Here is a 20,050-nt window from a genome sequence, read left to right as displayed (position 1 = left end):
AATAAATGTTTGAGATGATAGAAAGATTATGGGCTTGTGGTTATTAAAATATACATTTTGATCTGGCAGATAATTTGAGTTTTTTAAAAAAAATCTTTTTTTATTAGTTTCAGCAACAAACTACACACAATGCACCCCAACATGGTGGCAACAAAAAAACAAAACACATATCAATTCCCTCTCCACCCACCACCCTCTCCACCCCCCTCCCCCGAGTCCCGCGATCACAACTCTGTCTTATTCATCTATGCTCGATCCCTCCTCTGTGCTATCCGGGGTGTCGCCAGCTCCAGACTCATCAAGTCCCGAACCCGGTAATGATGCAATCAAATGTAGCCAGGCCGTCAGCGATTCTGAGTCTTTCAACCCCATCTACTCACCGCTTCCCTCCACACCACCGCTTCAACGACTGACCATTTCAACAGATCCTGCCACCAGACCTCTGCACTAGGTCTCCTGCTAGCCTTCCAACCCATGGCTATTCTGCGTTTTGCTAGTACATAGGCCAGATCCTTAAGTTTACTGACGTGTTTAAGTTTGTGTGGTCTTGGGAATCCTCCCACTATACACGCCCACAGGGTGTCTACCTTCAATACAATCCCCTTGTCTGCTAGTTGGGTCGCCACCTCCGCCCAGTACCTTGTTATTTCCAGGCATGCCCACAACATATGCGCCGTCCCAGCTCCTTCTCCCCCACATTTCGAGCAATATTGTGCAGTTGCATGTGTGAACTTAGTAATTTTCTGGGGAGTCATATATGCCCTATGGGTGATATACAATTGTATCTGTTGTAGCCTGACATTCCTTGATACTTTCTTATGGTATCTCTGTACCCTCCCCCACAGCCCATCACTCATGGTCTCTCCGCTGTGTCCTTCCCAGTCTCATCTTAACAGTACCACTTCTTTTCCTACATTAGACACCATTATATCATATATCCGGGAGATTTCATGGCCCCCATCAGACACTGCCTGGAACATTTCTATGGCTGCATCTGGCTGCTGCGCCAGCTCCACCTCCGACCATGTTTTCCTGACCAACACCATTAGCCTAGCATATGTGATGTATTGCCCACCATGTTGCCTCTTCTCATCCCTCAGTGCATCGAACTCAAGCCTTTCTTCACCTTGCCATGCATCCCCCATGGTCGACACCCATACTGGTTCCCGGTGTTCCCTGATATTTCTCCTGAGTTGTTCGTCTACGCCTCTCAGCGTCACTAAGGGGACTTGCAGAGAGTACGGCAGCGGTCTCCTTATCAGTCCACAGGTCCATTGCCAGATCCTCCTACCAAGGGCCAACAGTGCCGATCCCTCATGCATCAACGGGTCTGCCACCCATATCCACTCATTCAGAAAATAAGGTGTACATTATGTTCTCAGCAATCTAGACTCTGATGTGGTGTCCCCTGACAGCCATCTAGCTACATACTGGAGCTGGCCCGCCAAGTAGTACACTTCAAAATTAGGCAGTTTAATGCCTGCCTGATCATGCGGGTTCTGTAATTTCCAGAGGGCTATCCTGTTCCTAGAGTTACGCCAGATAAACCCCCTGCATATGCTGTGCACTCTATTGAAGAACCTTCTCGCTATCATATATGGGACATTAGCAAAGTTGTGAATTGACCTGGGCAACACTATCATCTTCAGCAGTGCCATCCTTTCCATCATAGTCAAAGGCAGCTGCTCCCAAAAATCGATACTGCGTTCAATACCCTTCACCTCCTTCTCCATGTTATTCTTATGTTCATCTTCCACTTTGTGATTATATGTTCACTCCTAGGTACCAAAAAGTATCTGTCGCCTACCCGATCTGTAACACCGGTAACTCGTGTTTCTTTAAACCCACGTATCTACCTAGGAGGAACATAGTAGATTTCTGGGGGTTAAACGTTATACCCGATATCATTGCATATCGTTCGAAAACTTCCAGGATAAACTGCAAGTTTTCCTCAGGATATTTTAGGTATAGTTGCATGTCATCGGCGTATAGCAATATCAGGTGCTGACCCCTCTTCGTACTGATTCCTATCTCATTATAGTGGTGCCTCAGGTATGCCACCAATGGTTCTAATGCAAGTATAAAAAGCATCAGGGACCAAGGGCACCCCTGCCTGGTACCTCTACTTAGGGTCCACCTCTCTGAGGTGACCGATCCTGTCTGGACGTGTGCCACCGGTTCGCTATATAATAATGCAACCCACTTCAAATAAGCTGGCCCCATCCCACATTTTTCCAGAACAGCCGTCAAAGGCTTTAACTGCGTCTAGCGACACTGTAGCTATGTCTTGGGAGCTCCCTTTCGTTTGATCTATAATGTGATGCAACCACCTTAGGTTATCTGAGATGCACCTCCGGGGGATATATCCCGTCTGATCATGGTGTATTAGGGTATTTATCAATGGTCTCAACCGGTTAGCCATCAAAGCAGTAAGTATTTTACTGTCTTGATTTAACATCGATAGTGGTCTATAGGATCCACAATCAGTGGTAGGTTGTCTTGGTTTGAGGAGTGGGATAATGATTGCTTCCCGAAGGGTCCCTGGTAGCCTGCTGTTGTCAAACGCCTCGTTCAGCATGGCTAGCATCAGCGGAAGCAGGTCAGCCATGTACATTTTATAAAACTCACTCGGAAGACCGTCCGCTCCCAGGGCTTTATGAGTGGGTAGGGTCCTAATCACGTTTTCTAGTTCTTCTATTGTGAGTGATGCTTCTAATCTTTCTCTATCTGACACTGTGAGCTTAGGTAGATCAATCTCTTCCAGGGCCTCCACTAAGTTAATATCCTCATCCTCGATCCTGTCAGAGTACAACTCCTGATAATATCTATAGAAGCAGTCATTTACTCCCTCTTGGGTATCTTCCACTGAGCCATCACTCCTATGCATTTCTCGTATCACCTGTCTAGGGGTTTCGTTCTTACATAACCAAACTAGCAATCTACCCGGTTTATCGCCTTCTGCATGTTGCCTCTCTATGTATTTCCTGTAATTTAAGTTGCTCAATCGTTCCCAGTGGGCTCTACATGTTTCCTGCAGCGGTTGTATGTCTGCTGTCTCTCCCAGGGGATCCCCACCGTCCTGCATTTTATCTTCATTGTCACTTCCCGTACGTAGCAAGTCCTCTAATATGCTGCCTTGTAACCCTTTCGACCTCGAGATTGCCCCCCCTCTCACTACCATCCCTTAAATGCCTCCCAAAGCGTGCCGGCTGAGCGTACGCTCCTGTGTTTATCTCAAAATACTCTTTTATGGACTTCCTCAGATCCTCTCTAAATATGGCATCTCTTAGCGCTTCAGCTCTGAGCCTCCATGTCGGTATCCTTGTTCTGGGCGGGGAGATCTGCCATGTTATGAACAGCGGCGCATGATCCGACAGGACTGCTGCCCTATAGTCTGCGCTTTTTATAGCCTCCTCTATAATATCGGTTACAAATACATAATCTAAGCTAGTGGGCAAGTCACGAGGGGCCGAGTAATGTGAATATCCTCTGTGTTGCGGATGTAGCCTTCTTCATACATCAATCAACTGAAAGTTTTGTATAAGAGCATCTAGAGCCTTTTCTGCAGGATTCGGTCTGGTCATTTTGCTATCAGATCGGTCAAGCTTAGGGTCTAATATACAATTGAAGTCTCCCCCCATTACCACGGTTTCATCTGCATATGGGCTGATCTTGCTATACAGGCCCCTGAAATACGCAGTAGCATCATTATTCGGGGCATAAATATTAATAATATTCACCTTTTTATTCCTCACTAACCCTCTCAACCGCACCATCCTACCATATATATCTACCTCCTGTTGTAGCAATTTGAAAGGGATGTGAGGTGCTATCCATATGAGTACCTCTCTAGCATACATTAAGTATGTAGCTCCCACTTTGGGTTCCTTCCATTTCCTCTTAATCATTTCCAATTTATCTTTGGTTAAGTGGGTTTCTTGTAGCAGCACTACGTCTATCTTCTGCCTTCTCAAGTACATCATCATTTTGATTCGTTTAATATAACTATTCAATCCGCGTACATTCTAGGTCATTATTCTCAAGTCACCCATAACTGCTGTACTGTACTCCACCTGCCAACGCCCCCTTCTCCTTCTAAGCAGATTAAGCTGTAATAGCGGACTCTCCCCTCTTAATAACTCCCTCCTTACCCCCCCAACTGTTTCTCAACTGAACTCCCCTCATATTTACCCTCCATTTAACCCAACTCCCACCCCCAACTGTTGCCCAGCTCCATCCCTGGATCTCAGGCTCCTCTGCATCTCAGCCCTTGTCCGGCTAGTGCCGGCGTAAGGGTCGCAGCAGGTGGATACTATACAACTAATATCCTAACTAATCTAATTAATGGGGATAAGGTTGCCTTCTCTGACATTGCTCCCATAATCTAATCTCAGTGCATCTATCCCTCTACGCATTAAATATTTTTCAGCATGTACAGTGTGTCATGTATGGCGATACACTGGTCTTGGTGACGTCCCCAGCATTACTCATTAACATATCACAAGTGGAGACAATGTTCAGGCCCAACCCGGCAGACCCACCATCTCTCAAAAAGGGAACATCGTTTCACTTATCCCGTTCAGTTGACGTTTGTGGCCTCCGTCCTGTCTGGGCAGTTTATCCTGTCCATCCATGTAGCAGCATCCTCCGGGGAGTCGAAAAAGAGCGCTTTGTCTTTGTGGAACACCTTTAGGTTCACTGGGTAAAGCAGTCTGTACTTCATACGCAGTCTCTTTTTTACTGCCACAAAACTGAAACGCTGCTTTTGGACCAGGAACGTATAATCCGGGTATGCGGTGATCGTTGCTGACGCTCTGTTTATCGTTCCACCCTTCCGAAAGTGCTCAAGAATCTTTTCTCTGTCCTTATATCTCAGAATTTTAGATATAATCGTCCGCGGCGGGGCTCCTGGTAGGGGTCTCCTCGTCTGGACATGGTGCGCTCTTTCCACCGCAAATCTTTAAGAGAGTGCCCCAGCGCCGATCTCCTGCAACATCATGTTCTCAATATAGTCCGTGGAGTTGGGATTTCCTTCTTCTTCAGGAAGTAAGACGATCCAGATATTATTCCATCGTGCTCTCCCTTACGCTTCTTCTGCTCTATCACCCTCTGCCGTAAGGTATGTATCTCCTTAGCGTTTCCAGTACAGGTCTCTGTATTAGCTTTTACTTCTTTTTCCAGCATGCCCGTGCGTTCTGCTATTGCCCTGATGGCTTGTCTCAGGAGATTTACGTCCACGCTATCTGCATCGATTTTAGATTCTAGGGAGATCTTCAGTTCTCCCAGTTTCAATTCCCAAGCCGTCTGCAGTTCTGCGATGGCAGCCAGAATCTGCTGGTCCTCTCTAGGTTGTCCGCACTTCCCATGCGATGTCTGCTCCTGTGAGCTGCCCCCCTCTCCTGTCTGAGCAGGTCTTGTGAAGATGTCCAGCGACGATTGTTTCCCTTTCATCTTAGTCACCTTTGCCACCATTACGGTACCCAGGGCCTCTCTGGCGATCCTCTTTCCGGGTCTTGCGGGTTGATTGCAGCTACAGTGGGGCACCCTGGGCCTTGTTTGGAGAAGACCTAATCTGTCGTGGAGGTACTACCTTCCCCCTCAGCGTTCAGCAGAGTCGGGTCAGCAGCAACCCGGTCTCCGTTACCCACCAGCCGCGGGCCTTTGAGGTGCTTACGGACCCATCTCGCCTGCGCCACGTGTCCCGGCACTCAATATATCCGTCAACGTTATCCCAAAGGCAGTCTTTACAGTGCCTCAACGGTACAGACTGCCCAGGTCACCAGAGGCAATAGAGCATCTTCCTTTGTTCACATCCTGAATGACAGTGCCTCTGTATGTGGTCTGTTGTAGAGAGTCGACCCAGCCGAGCCATATCTGGTGCTGTGCAATCCACCGTTATTATCCGGCGCTCAGTATGGTGCTTCCAGTATTTCAGTTGCTCACGGTCACTGAGGATGCGTCAATTAGGGCACTCCCTGATATATCTCGTCTGTGTTATGCAAACGGTCATTTTACAGTGACCATCTGCACAACAACTCATGTCGGCTGTCTAGCTGCAGTGTTGAAATCAATCCGGGGCATTACCAGGATCCAACATCCACAGAACTGTTTATCACAAGTTTATAGTATGGACATAGTTTGCCTGTACTACCTTTTTGTTAAGAGGCCCCCACCGTAGGTGCACATACCTCCCAGCTCTCCAAGTGCCCTATGGGCATGAAACTTCGTGTCGGGGCGCATCAGATCCTCATAAAACATTAACCGCTCTTACAGCTGTTATAGACTCCTGCAGGTGCACTCATTATATGGATCAATTTCGGATGGAAGGAGCTCCTCCGGGAAACACATCTCCTCACGTGGCCAGTTAGCCATGCCCCCCATTAGAGGGTTTGGATATATTGGACCTATTCAAAAATAGACATGTTGTAGCCCTTGAAAGAATTTATGTCTAGGGCTTTGAATGTGGAGTTTGGAAGTATCATTATTGCTGACGCTGCAATGTTTCTGACAGTGTGCTTTTTGATGTGACCTTTAATGTGAGGGGGCAACAAGATATAGGGATGCCCCTTAGTGAGGATAAAGATGTGGGTGAAATAAATAACCTCTGGGAACTGAATGTAAATTATGTGCAAAATATTAGGGGTGTCATGCGATATTTTCAAAGTATGGAATACAAGTAAAGTAATGAGTATTTCTACAGCTAAAAAAGAATTTGCCAGAATAAATTATATGAGTAGTTAAGGGTCGTGAAAAAGAAATGTACAACTTCAATAAATAAGCATCATTCACACAGTTCCTTCATCTGGACAGTTTATTGTACACAAGACAGAGTTTGTGCTCAGAAGAAATAAGCCAATGTTCTACAATAGTGAGCAAAAGGCATGGCAGGTTACTTTCTGTTGAGTCAAGGACCGCACCAGGTTAGTTATGCAAACTGTTTATTGAGAAACTTGTTAAGATAAGAAGCATAAGATAAGACCCCCAACACATCCAAACAACAAGGCTTAACTGACAAATCTTGAGCAACAACAAGGTGAGGAACTCCACATTCCAGAATGGGTTTACCTCACAGGCTCATTCTATAATGAGCCTACCCAACCCAGCTCAGTTTCTTCCTATTGTCAGACACCCTAGATACATGTCATTTACATAACACACCCTCCTCCCCTATAAAAAAAAAACAGCAAGGTTTCTTCATTTGCAAGATTAAAAACACAAAAACGAAACCAATATATATAAATATAACTATTCACATAAGCATAAAGTGGACCTATCTCTTTGTTTTCGCAACCCTAGACATATTCCAAATTTGACCACTTTCCAAACCCACAGCATTTCTGAAAACTCGCACAACCGTAACTGGGTCGGTACACAGAGGCTCTCCTTTCTTTGAGACCACAGCTCTTCTTATACGAACCCAATCTCCAACCTCAACCACAGTTCCTTTTCTTGGGTGTTTTCCATTAATTGTATTCACCCATTTATCCTTGCGAATATCCATCCTTCTCCTCACAACATCCACAACCACATCAGTCTCTCTTGCTCTGCCCAGCCAAGCTGGCGACACCAAAGTGTTCGCCCTTCGGCCCCTCATAAGTTCAAAAGGGCTTATACCTGTTTCAAGACCTGGAGCCATACGCAATGCGTATAGTCTTTCTCTCACAGCCACTCTGTCTAGACCGCATGCATTCGCTCCTCGGATGGCTTCCATGACACATCGATTAACCCTTTCGACCATACCATTACCTTGGGGATAATATGAAGCAGTTCTTTTGTGCCTAATACCACACTTTTCAAGATATTCTAAGAAAAACTTCCCCATAAACTGCGGACCATTATCTGTGAGAATACTCCTGGATAGGCCTTCCCTCTCAAACACACATTCCAGAAATTCTATGATACGCTGACATGTCACTTCTCTCATTATCTTGAACTCAGTCCCCCTTGAGAAAGTGTCAACCAGGACAAGAATAAACCTACTCCGACCCACACCCATGTGAACAGGTCCCAAAACATCCATTGCTAAATCCTGCCACACTCCCTCAGGTGCATTTGATTTTACCATCGGCTGGGACACCGCCAATAAATTCTTTCCCGATTTGACACAATCAGTACATGCACCAACAACTCTTTCAATTTCACGGTCGATCCCTGGCCACCAGTAATCTGCCTTTATCACCTCTTTGGTCTTACACACACCTATATGTCCTTGATGGGCAGACTTAATCACCTTTTCCCTCAGACACCCAGGAACAACCAATTTGTCCCACCGATACAATAGTCCCTCCTTCACTGACAGTTCAAACTACACTTCCCATAGCGATCTTTCCTCACCACACAGTTCTTCTCAGGCCATTCCTCCTTTACAAAATTCATGATGCGCTTCCACATTTCGTCAGATTCCAACACACTAATCCATTCTTGCTTTTGTATAATGCCTTCACTGTAGCAAAAACCATATCACTTTCACCACACATTTTCCTACCACCTTCACTGTCGCAATATTCCAATTTTACCCTAGAAGCGTGATCTGCCGACACATTCTCCCTACCAGTGACAACCTCTATAGTAAATTTGTGGCACTGTAATCTCGTCACCCAACAGGCAACCCTCCTTGAGACTTTGTCAAGGCCTTTACTCTCAAATATCGACTTAAGTGGTTTATGAGCAGTTCGTAATGTAAAATCCTGACCCCACACAAAGTTCTTTAATTTTTCTATACCCCAATGGCACGCCAAGTCTTCTTTTTCCAGAACGGAATAATTAAGCTCTGCTCCTCTCAGCATGCGAGAGGCGTGCATCACAACCAGCTCCGTACCATCAACATCAGGATGTAACGTCACAAGTCCTATGCCTGTGTCGCTAGCGTCAACAGAAAGAATAGTCCTCTTGCTTGTGTCAAACATCGCTAAAGGTTTCGCCATATCAATCTTCCTTTTAATTTCTTCAAATTCTCTCTCACACTCCCTGTTCCAGTCAAAATCAACGCCCTTTCTCAACAACGCCCTTAAATTGGTCACAAAGTCAGCGTAGTTCTCAACAAAACGATGGTAAAATTCAATGGTACCCAGAAATTACCTCAATTCTGCTTTATTCTTTGGAGGTTGAGTTTTCATAATGGAGTTTACCAAATCCCTCTTTGGTTTGAGACCTTGCTCTGATATCTCATGACCCACATAATCGACAACACAAGTCATAAACACACACTTTTCTCCCCGCAACGTTATACCTCTTGCTTTGAAAATTCCCAGAACCACATCCAGACTTTCCTTCACCTCCTCCTCATCCTTTCCACAAACGAGAATATTGTCTTGGAAACACCACACTCCACTGACATCCTTTAACAACTTGTCCATAACCTTTTGAAATACAGAGGATGCTGATATCAATCCAAAAGGCATGCGCCAAAATTGATATATCCCCTCATATGTAATAAATGCGGTTAATTTGCGAGATTCGACATCCAAACTGATCTGATGATAGGCACTTGCCATATCCAGTTTTGCAAACAATTTAGCATTCCCAATTCTACTCAACAGTTCTCCCATGTTAGGAAGTGGGTGCCGATCAGCAACAACACACCGATTGAGTTCCCTTAAGTCAATACAAACTCTCAAATCTCCATTACCTTTCTTCACCACCACCACTGGAGAAATCCATTCCACTTCCTTGGCAGGCTCAATGATACCTTCTTTTTCTAGCTACACTAGCTCCTCACGTACAGCCCTCCGCATCAAGAACGGTAATGGTCTGAGTTTAGCTGCAACTGGTTTACTTCCCTCTTTCACAACAATTTTATGCACCATCCCTTTAAGACATCCTATCCTTTCACTAAAAACCTCTGGGTATTTCAAAATCATCTCATGACCTTTAGAGGTGTTTCTACTTGACCCCGGTATATTGGCCACATTGAGTACTTGTTCCTCACTATTATGATTCAACTCAATGCATAACCCCCTCTGCTCCCTCCATCCAAGCAAAGTTTCTCCCTTTTTTGTAACATACATTTTTCCATAAGTCACTCTACCTTTAAACTTGAACTCAGCATTACAACATCTCAAAATATCTATTTTGTCTCCATTGTACCCACCAGGGATCTTGTCAGAAGGAAACAAATATTTCATAGAACCACCTATCGCATTCTCTAATACCACTCTGGACATCAACGTGATTTTTGAGCAAGAATCTGCTAGCATTTTTACTTGATGTCCATTCACTTCTATCCAGGCAGAAGGGTGTTCACATTCATCAGACCCGGTGCACTGTACCATGTGCACAGTAACAATTTCATTCTCTGACAAATCACCTTCCTCAGATGACGCACTCTCATACTCTTCAATTAGAAGGGTCCCTCTTCCACCACCAATCCGATAGTTCTTACAACAATTTTCGAAGTGGCCCCATTTCTTACAAATGCTACAATTTGCACGCCTTCTGGGACATATGGGAGATGTGGACAAGTGACGCGCACTACCACATCGAAAGCATAACCTAGCTTCCCTTTTTACATTAAAATGCGTGCCATCTTTCTGGATGCGTCTATTTCACTGCTCACTACCCCCACCTTTGTTTTGAATACTCTCATAACGTTTACTAGATCTCACTTTCTGTTTCTTCTTTTCTTTTGGAATGGCACCTCTCTTATCTCCCACCTTTAAAGACCTCAGTAATCTGAGATGGCTTACTCTCTTTAACTGGCGATTTTGCCACACACTGTAACGTATGCTCAATCCTTTTTGCAATACTTATAACCTCCTCCAAGTTGGGATCATCTTTCAGCCAAATTTCTTCGCAAATTTTATCATTCGAACAGTGGAGCATAATCTGATCCCTAATATGTTCATCTAGACCAGCACCAAATTTACAATGTAAAGACAAATGCCTTAGAGCTGTAATGTAATCTTCAACTGTTTCTCGTTCATGTTGAAATCTCATGCCAAAATGGTATCGTTCCATCGTGGTACTTGTTTTGGATTCAAAATGTTTGTCCAATTTAGCCAAAGCTTCATCAAAACCATTAGATCCCCCTTCCAAGTCTAGTTCAGTAATGTCTGGAAGAGTGTCATATATCCTCTGACCATCATAACCAAGAACATGCATCAACATTGCCACTTTGCGTTCCACTGACATCCCGTTCCCACAGGTGGCCTTGACATAGTGTAGAAAACCCTTCTTCCAGGGGGCCCACTTGATCCTGGGGCGGACCCGGGGAGGGCATAAATACTTGTGGGCCAGGAACTCCGGAAAGTGACATAACTAAAATTTCACTTCAGAAGATGGATGCAGAACGTTGGTTGAATACATTAAAATGCTACTTTCCACTCAATCCACGCAGTGCGGATTAATAAACATAGGCGTCACAGCCAATGGATTTTCTGCTTTCCACTTAATCCCCACAGTACAGCTGAATTAGCATAAACATCACGATCAATTGATGCACTAGCTGACGCGCATATGGTATTAACCCCCTCCTCTGTTGCACCGCGCAGCGTCTCTGCAACCAACACTCTCACCTGTGTTCAGCAATATGCTTGCAAAATGCACTGGCTGACGTGCATAAGGTATTAACTCACTCCTCTGATGCACCGCGCAGCGTCTCTGCAACCAACACTCTCACCTGTGTTCAGCAATATGCTTGCAAAAACAGCGCCACTTTCAGGAAAATGCTCCCCACAATCCCCAGGCTCCGCGCCAACACCGCCTTCCCAATCGAACCTTGGGCGGGTGCTGGAAAACAGCCGATCCGTCTTCCCCGGCTCCGATCCAGGAGCACTTCCTGGTTGCTGCTGCGTGCCGCGGACATGTGATCGGGGACGCGCGTATGAAGGCGAAGTTCCTTCACGCGCACCGATGTCAGCTCTGCTGCAAGCGGCGGCCCCGGGCAGGTGGGCCTACAAAGCTCACCTTATCTTGATGAGAAAAAGGGGAGGAGGAGGTTCTCACGGCGAACTCGCCTTCCTGCTGAAGAGGGAAAAAGAAAGCAATCCCCTCTGGGGAGCGACCCTCCGCAACGGCAGAACAATGGCTCCGCCGAACGCCATATACAGATGCCTCAAAAGCTGGCATGGCTCCAGCCACCTTGCACGCCTGGAACTGCTTCCTCCAGTCGCCTCTCTGCTGCAGCTGGCCGCAGAACTGAGCGGGGAGAGCAGGCAGCGATCTCCTTCTGAAATTCGAGTTGGGGGTCTTTGGATGACGGTCCGGGCGGCAATCTTCCTTCAATATCCCATCCTCGTTGCCATTGTTGAGTCAAGGACCGCACCAGGTTAGTTATGCAAACTGTTTATTGAGAAACTTGTTACGATAAGAAGCATAAGATAAGACCCCCAACACATCCAACCACCAAGGCTTAACTGACAAATCTTGAGCAACAACAAGGTGAGGAACTCCACATTCCAGAATGGGTTTACCTCACAGGCTCATTCTAGAATGAGCCTACCCAACCCAGCTCAGTTTCCTCCTATTGTCAGGCACCCTAGATACATGCCATTCATATAACACACCCTAGATACATGTCATGTATATAACACTCTCCTATAGAGTAAGAAAATTAGAGTAATATTGTCTCAATGTTTCAATTAAATATGTGGATGGAAACATGGAAGATTAGTGAATCAATAATGTTTTGGGGGAGTACTATAAAAGTGCATACTGAAGACTATGATGCTAAGCAGACTGTGCATTTTAGTGAATGTTCAGCTTCTTCTGCTAAAAGTGGGAAAGGCTCCAGCATGAACTAAGCCAATTTCTAGAAAGGAAAAGAAGTATGGCTATAAAGAGGTTGTCAAAAAGTGAATTAGCCAGGCTTGCATGACTCGATGGTTGAATTCTATGCCACATTTGAAAAACGGTTAACAATATGAGCTTTAACATTTTGATAGGGGTTCTGACAAATGGGTTAAAATATATTTTTGTAAATCATACTCAAAACTATAACATTGGTTTGGTGGAATGTTTCCTCCAATTAGAGAGTATCTCGAAAAAAGTTGTTGCCGTTTTGATTACTGGGTAAGGATTGGATGGGGAAAAGCCTTCATAGAGTTGGAGACTTTTTACAGGAATTTGAGTAACTCTGGTTTCCCAGATATTTTAGTTCTATTAATTGACTCAGTACATGCCATCAGACAACCTCAGCTGTCTTTTTAAGAATGGCTAGAATTAAAGAGGGGTGCTAAGCCAGATTGCTGTGTTTTCATGTTTTTGCTTCATTTAACCATATTTTTTTTATACGACTATCGTTAGAAGGCTTTATTTACTTACAATTTCAATTTAAAATAAGTATATGATGTCCACATATAAAGGGCATGAAACATTAATTTCTGTCCCTTAGACAATTGCACCCTTGGTCTACAATGAAAATTGACATTCAAGGATGGTTATGAAGACCTGTGCTATAAGATATTTGGTCATTAAACCAATACTTGTTGTAAAAAATATCTGGAAAGTTTCTACTTTCCCAAGGCAATTATTAGTGATTCTTACAGCAATCATTTGGAGAGATTATCTAAAAATTCTGGGAGAGCATCAGAGTATGTATTTTGAAAGTAGCCCATTAGTCAAGGATAATCGTTGCAGACCCTATTGGGTTTCTTGGATTCTGTCTCTGTATTGTAATTTTGCATTGCATGATCATTGAAAATGAGTATATAGATGGACTGATTACATTTTTAAAAAGACACTGGGCCTTATTAGTAACCCTGCTGGTGCTACCGGTGGGTTGCCGCCAGACCCGTAAAAAATTACCGGTGCCTGACCTCCCAGTGCCACCGGGCTATTCCAAGTCTGGTGGCCGGGAAGTCAGGTGCCGGTAATTGTGTTAGTCTACATTCCCATGGAGTCCATACAGACTCCTTGGGAATGGGAACACAGGAACACTGGCACTGTTAACAACGGTGCCAGTGTTTCCTTGAAAACTCTGCAGGCGGGTGCCATCCCGCCCAGTAGCTCTGACCCTGGCAGGCGGGACGGCACCCACCCGCAGAGTTGTAGTGTGCTGGTCTGGAAACAACTGTGCCGGTAGGCTTACCGGCACCGTTGTTTCTGGACCGGCACAATTGTAATGAGGCCCACTACCTTTTATTTAGGTTCTACAATAGCTCAATCATTATTCATATCACTGTGGGTAATTCCTCTATCGTATTAAACTCTGGCCACAGGTTTGGACATGCCTTCTAATAATTCAAATAGTACACAGATGTACTTGCTTGGAGTTGTGCTAAGTTCCTGGCCATTTGGAACAATCATTTTATGAGGATTAATCTTTTGTCATCATCTCAGTTGAAATTCAATGATGATGTAATCATGTTCGACTTACATTAAAAAGTTATATTTGATGTTCCAGAAGGACCTTGGGTTTTTGATCACAAAACAAATGATGATACCAAAACACACCTTTTTGCCAAAATCAAAATGGAAGATTAAATAAGACCTGATGTAGAAAATAGGTTGACTGAGATAAGTAGTCTGGCAGCACTGGAGAAAATGAAAATTTTAAATTAATTTTTTTTATTTTTTTAAATGAATAGGTTATGGTTAAAATATATTGAATGACATGCCTGAATGCTAGGAAGCTGTCTTGACTGCCCCTTTTTCCTCCCATTTCTTTGTACTTTTCTTGAGTGGATGCCCATATCTACAATACATCATTGGATTGAAGTTTAAATCACTAAGTTCAAGGAAGGATTTCTAGCATTTGAAGAGTTTACTTTGCTTTCAATTTCGCTACTGTGATTATTTACTCTGAGTATTTTGTTATTGTTTTGTACATAGATAGTTAAACAAAAAATGAGCTACCCACAAGCAATTCGAAATGTAATTCTTTGCTTTCCTAGTGTTTTGATATGTGTTCTTCAAACAAGCCCCATGTCACAACAAATCAGTAAAAGCAATTTAACAAAATCATTCAACCTCAATTATATAGATATCTCAAAGCAGGAATTAAAATCAAAACATATATATTATATATTAGATTCATAAATATAAAACTTTCCATGTTCAACTTACCTATAACCACTGCTGAACAATCTACTGTTAAGGCCCCCATGGTAACAGTCAGATGTTCTACCTGTCCAAGAGTTTTTACATGCTGTGGCAAAGAAATATTTTCATCTTCATTCTTGTTAGTCTTGACACGTTCTTTCAACCTATATGAAAAAGGACACTGCATTTCAAGCCATCAGTAAACTAAATTAGTAAGCACATTTGAAAATAAATGCTTAGTCGTAGATCCTCCATAGTGGATGGTGGGGCCGTTCCCCTCTAGCCCTTAAGGAGGAGCTGACAGATTAGTGCAGGCTTTTCAGACCTTTTGTTTCACCCAAGTGAGACAGCTCTACATCTTGTGCATATCTGTGTGTGGTGCGGTGAAAGTCTTGCTGAGTCACAAATGGACATGTGGAGGTGGTGTGAGGGCTGCCCCGGCCTCAGTACCGTTACATGGCAGGACTGTATTTACACATGATCAAGCAGTGAAGCTGAACTGGGCTCTTCTGGAAACACTTTCAAGAAGCAAGCTATTGCCACCTTCTTTCCTGGCTTCCTGCATTCTGCATAAGGCCTTGGGAGACCAAAAAGACCAGGAGGAAAGAAAGTGAATATGTCTTCACCACAAAAAGAAATGTAGGTAATGTAGGTGTACATGTATTTTGGTTTGGTGTGTGTGTCACCAAGTAGCATACCATGGTTGAAACAGATTCAGTGGGAAAATGCATCCACTACAAGGCTCTGTGTTGACCCCATGATAACAGATTTGAAATGCCAGCAGGTGCATTCATACCTTCATCCTCTGCGGTTGGTAAAATGAGTATCCTTGAGTAAGATAACAAGAAACATCTGTTGGGGTGAATGTGCAACTAATACAACTAACTACTCCACAACCATGTGTCAGCTAGTGTGTATGTTAAAGATAGCAATGATAAGACTTGGCATGTGTTCGGTCAAAAGGGTTTTTTGGACAAGTCATTTTCAGGTGGATATGCAAACCTGGAATGGTCCTTTAAGAGCAGTATGAAACTGAAATATTTTTGAGCAATAGGTAAAATGGCCTGGGCATTGTACTGGGAGATTGCATCAATTCTACAGTTACAGTAACATCAGTGAAAGTTGGTAACAGTGAAAACTTGACAATGTAGAGTGTTGACCAGTTGGAAAGTGTGACAACAACGAAAGCATGCACTCTGTGTCTATCGACAGTTGCCGCCACTTTCAAGAAGCTATAAACAGAAACATGCAACCGACAGAAAAATTTAACAAATACCAAAAAAGTACAAAAGTAAAAAAAAATGCAATTTAAAACAATTTCTAACAGCATAATAGAAACATCAAGGTTCAAAAAAGATGGTCTACTTTAAATTCAGAATATCTGCATTACCACACTAATATGTCTATTGTGGCAATCTGTATTTTGGAAGAGTCACTGGGCCTCATTACAACTGTGGCGGCCACGGAATGACCGGTGCTGGTAATTGACGGCACCATTCATTCCGGGGCGATACATTACGAGTTCTGCTGCGGGTCTTGCTCTGTACGCCTGGCCAGACCAGATGTGCAGAGCGGGACCCGCTAGCAGTCCAGGATGCTAACAACAGGCCTGTCATTAACGGGCCCGTTGTTAGCATCCTCCCCATTCCCATTTGAGCCCTATGTGGGCTCAAATGGGAATGGGGACGTACCAGGTCCGTGTCCCGCGAAAGGGAATTACCGGGCCCTCCAAGGTCGGAATGGCCCGGTAAGTCCCCGTTTGCGGGACCCGAGTTTGGGGGTAGCAATGCCGCTAAAAACGGCATGGCTATGTCCAAACTTGTAATGAGGCCCACTGTCTATGCAGTGAACTTACTGTCCTTCAACAAATGTCTATGCTGATATTGAAGGTGAAATGTATTACCTTCTTGAGTCTCTTTTAGAGATTTGCATGGCAATTTTCCATAGTCTTAAACAAGGCCATTGCACATTTTTACAGAGGTAAGTGTACTGCAGGCACTGCTGCAATATGTAAATGGTTAATTTCCTCTTTACGCACAATCTTTATAGAAAATGGCCAACGCAGGATGGGTGAACTCCTGAGCCCTGGAATATGCCCCTCCGGAAAGCACATTTCCCTTCGGGCAAAGAATGGTAGAGCAAATTGAAGAGATGGGAAATTTTAGGGGCGTGCCCCAGTGAAGGTCAAATGTCTTACATATATCTGAGCCAACGTTTCTGAGTATAGGGGAAGTTAGGGATACAAATGGCTTATGCCACTCAAAACTCTTATATTCACTTTAACAAAACAATTCCAAGAGAGAAGGGATTGGAATGGATTGGCATCTAACTCTCAGGCTAATTCCTCCTTCATCAACAAGGGCTTTGGGAAAGCAGAAAAGATAATTAACTGAAAAGGTCATAGGTGGGCTTCCATAAGCCGCCCTAATGAACAAAGGGCCTTCCAGGCTCTCAAAGAAGCTAAGGAGTTTGGCCAGGAGGAGGCGTCCTGTTTACTTGATCAAAGCCAGGTCTGCAGAGCCCTTAACCATCCCTCTGTTGATTGTGAACGCCATACAGGATAAAGGGAATTGGCTGGTTCATAGGGAGAAAAAAAACTTATGACAACACTGCCTACAAGTCTGGAGCCCCCTCTCACCTAACCTTTTAACTAACTTTCACAAGCATATGGACAGTGAGAAGAGAACTGCCTCTATATTTACTGAAGAAAGGGATACCGCATCCCACAAGAGGACATCAAAAACTCTCTTCAGTTCATGGTTCTAGCACATATGGACCAGTCCAATCTAAAAACATCATTAACTCTGATGTGTGGCTCATCACGAGAGAAAAATCATGCCACATCCCCATATTCCTCTGAGTACATTGGCTGCCTCCAGAAGCCAGAATCACCTTCAAAATATTGTGTGCAGCACTTAAACTGGGCCACACTTCCATACAGAAATAATATTTTATCTTAATGGGTGGTTCTGCAAAAAACAGCCGTAAATTGTGTCTGATCTGGAAAGACCAAGGCTCTCATTATATGTAGGATAGTGAGGGTAAAAACAAGTTGTATTTTTTTTATTTTTTATTTGTTTATGGTTCAAATACAAATGTAGAACCTTTACAAAAAATAAACACAATCTTAAAACAATAAAATATTTACAAAGACATTTGTGTTTTACCAAATAAGAGAAGGTTATCACCATATGCCTTGAATGTCTTTTAATTGTTGAAGGTAAGCAGCTCTTTTTCTATGTGCTTACACAGACTTACCAATTCATAAATCAACGGCTTATGTACACCTTGCATAATGCGGGCCCATAGAAGTTGCAAACAGTCCTTAAAATCAATATTTACAAATTTCATCAGGCGGTTAGTACGCATTGCTTTGAAATGAGGACATTCGAGAATAAGATGTTTCAATGTTTCAAAGGGCTCATTGTATGAAGGAAAGCGACATCCAAATTGTTTAGGTTCATCTTTGTTACTCCAGTTAGCAATTCTTTCTCTAGTGTAATATAAGTTCATTCTATACCATATGTAAGCTTTTCTGGTATGGTTACATGGAAAGAAAACGACATGTTCAAGTATAGGAGTACGTTGTCTGATGAATGCACCATATTCCCTATACAATTTGTAAAACTACAATCTTACTATTGTCAGCCTCCAGTCTTGTTCAAAAAGCTTCCTTTTGGCATACCCTGGAAGCCGATGAAAATCTTCAATTGAGATGCATACAATGTTTAATACGTGTTCCATTTTAGATTGATATTGAGAAAAGCAAGCAAAATTAGTGGAACCCAACATTTTTTGCAGATCTTCATATAGTGAGTTTTTTGGAGGAAAATGGATTTTTTCATAGCAACATAATTGTTGCCATTGCCAGCGTCCAGATAATGCCACAAGGCCAAGCTTGTGACGAATCACTGCATTTGGAACCGACATTGGTAGGTGCATTGCACTTTTTATCAGTGATCCCTGAATACAATCTAAAGTTGCACGCATGTCACACAAACAGATAAAGAGAATATAAGATGATGCTTTCAATTTTTAATGTAAAAAAATCAATCATTGGAATTAATGAAAATTTACAGAATTTTGAGTAAATCATTTTCAGTTGGGACAGCAGTGGGCGAGTCTTATTTTTAATTAAGTCTGTCCAAGCGTTGATTGAATGTTGAAGTGAGAGATTGTAGCCAAAGTGGATCGCGCTGATCGAGCTAGGGATCTGTGTTTTCATAATCTCCCAACAATATCCCTTGCTGTTCTGTTTGGTGCCAAATTTCAAAATAGCAGTCTTTGAAGGATTAGGTGCCAGGTTATGAGCGATTGCAAATTCCTCAAAAAGTGATAGCTTAATTTGCAGTCCTGCTGGAGTGGGGTCAACAATAATAATATCGTCTGCAAACGCAATCCATTTCAGATGCATAGACCCAACTTTAACCGAGAACAGATTACTATGTTCCCATTTTTTATCAAGATCTGAAAGATATAAGTTAAAGAATATTGCCGCAAGATTGCAACCTTCCTTGAGCCCAATGGATGTGCTTATTGGTTCAGTAGTTCTGCCATCAGCAGAGATTTTAATTTTATAGGAAGTGTTTGTGTAGAGTTTAATAAACCAGTAAAGTAGCACTGAAGGAATACCCATAGTTCTCATTTTGTTCCACAAGATATTACGTACTACGTTGTCGAATGCTGACGTCATGTCTATCATGACTATGTAGACAGATTGAGAGTTCTTTCCTCTTGTGCCATCTATCATATAGGCCATAATGGCAGCATTTAACGACATACTCATTCCCTTCCTAAATCCTATTTGATATTTCGAGTACAGGTCCTTTTCCTTTATTACTTTTTCAAGATCATAAAGGAGGAGGATAGGGAACAATTTCGCGTCCGTATCAATCAGGGAAATAGGTCTGTAGTTCTGCAGTAGGGTGGGATTGCCCTTTTTGAAAATAGGAACAATGTTCGCAGTAGTCCATGTGGGCGGGATCAAGCCTGTATTGATAATAAAGTCAAATATGATTTTCAGTATTCCTGCCCAAAACTCAGGATCGGCTTTATAAAGACAGGTGGAAAG

General features: G+C 43.3%; 1 protein-coding gene across 2 annotated transcripts in view; it reads right to left on the bottom strand.

Annotated features, from left to right (window-relative positions):
• NRIP3 (nuclear receptor interacting protein 3) overlaps positions 1-20,050 on the bottom strand; it is a 738,043-nt gene that overhangs the window by 231,061 nt on the left and 486,932 nt on the right. For both annotated transcript variants that reach the window (XM_069623692.1, XM_069623693.1), the window contains one exon: positions 15,004-15,143. In XM_069623692.1, coding sequence (XP_069479793.1) covers positions 15,004-15,143 — 140 coding nt within the window. The remainder of the gene's footprint in view (positions 1-15,003; positions 15,144-20,050) is intronic.

This window comes from Ambystoma mexicanum, chromosome 11 (genome assembly GCF_040938575.1).
Source record: "Ambystoma mexicanum isolate Mex_15411 chromosome 11, UKY_AmexF1_1, whole genome shotgun sequence".
NCBI lineage: Eukaryota > Metazoa > Chordata > Amphibia > Caudata > Ambystomatidae > Ambystoma > Ambystoma mexicanum.
This window is presented reverse-complemented; position numbering and strand designations above follow the sequence as displayed.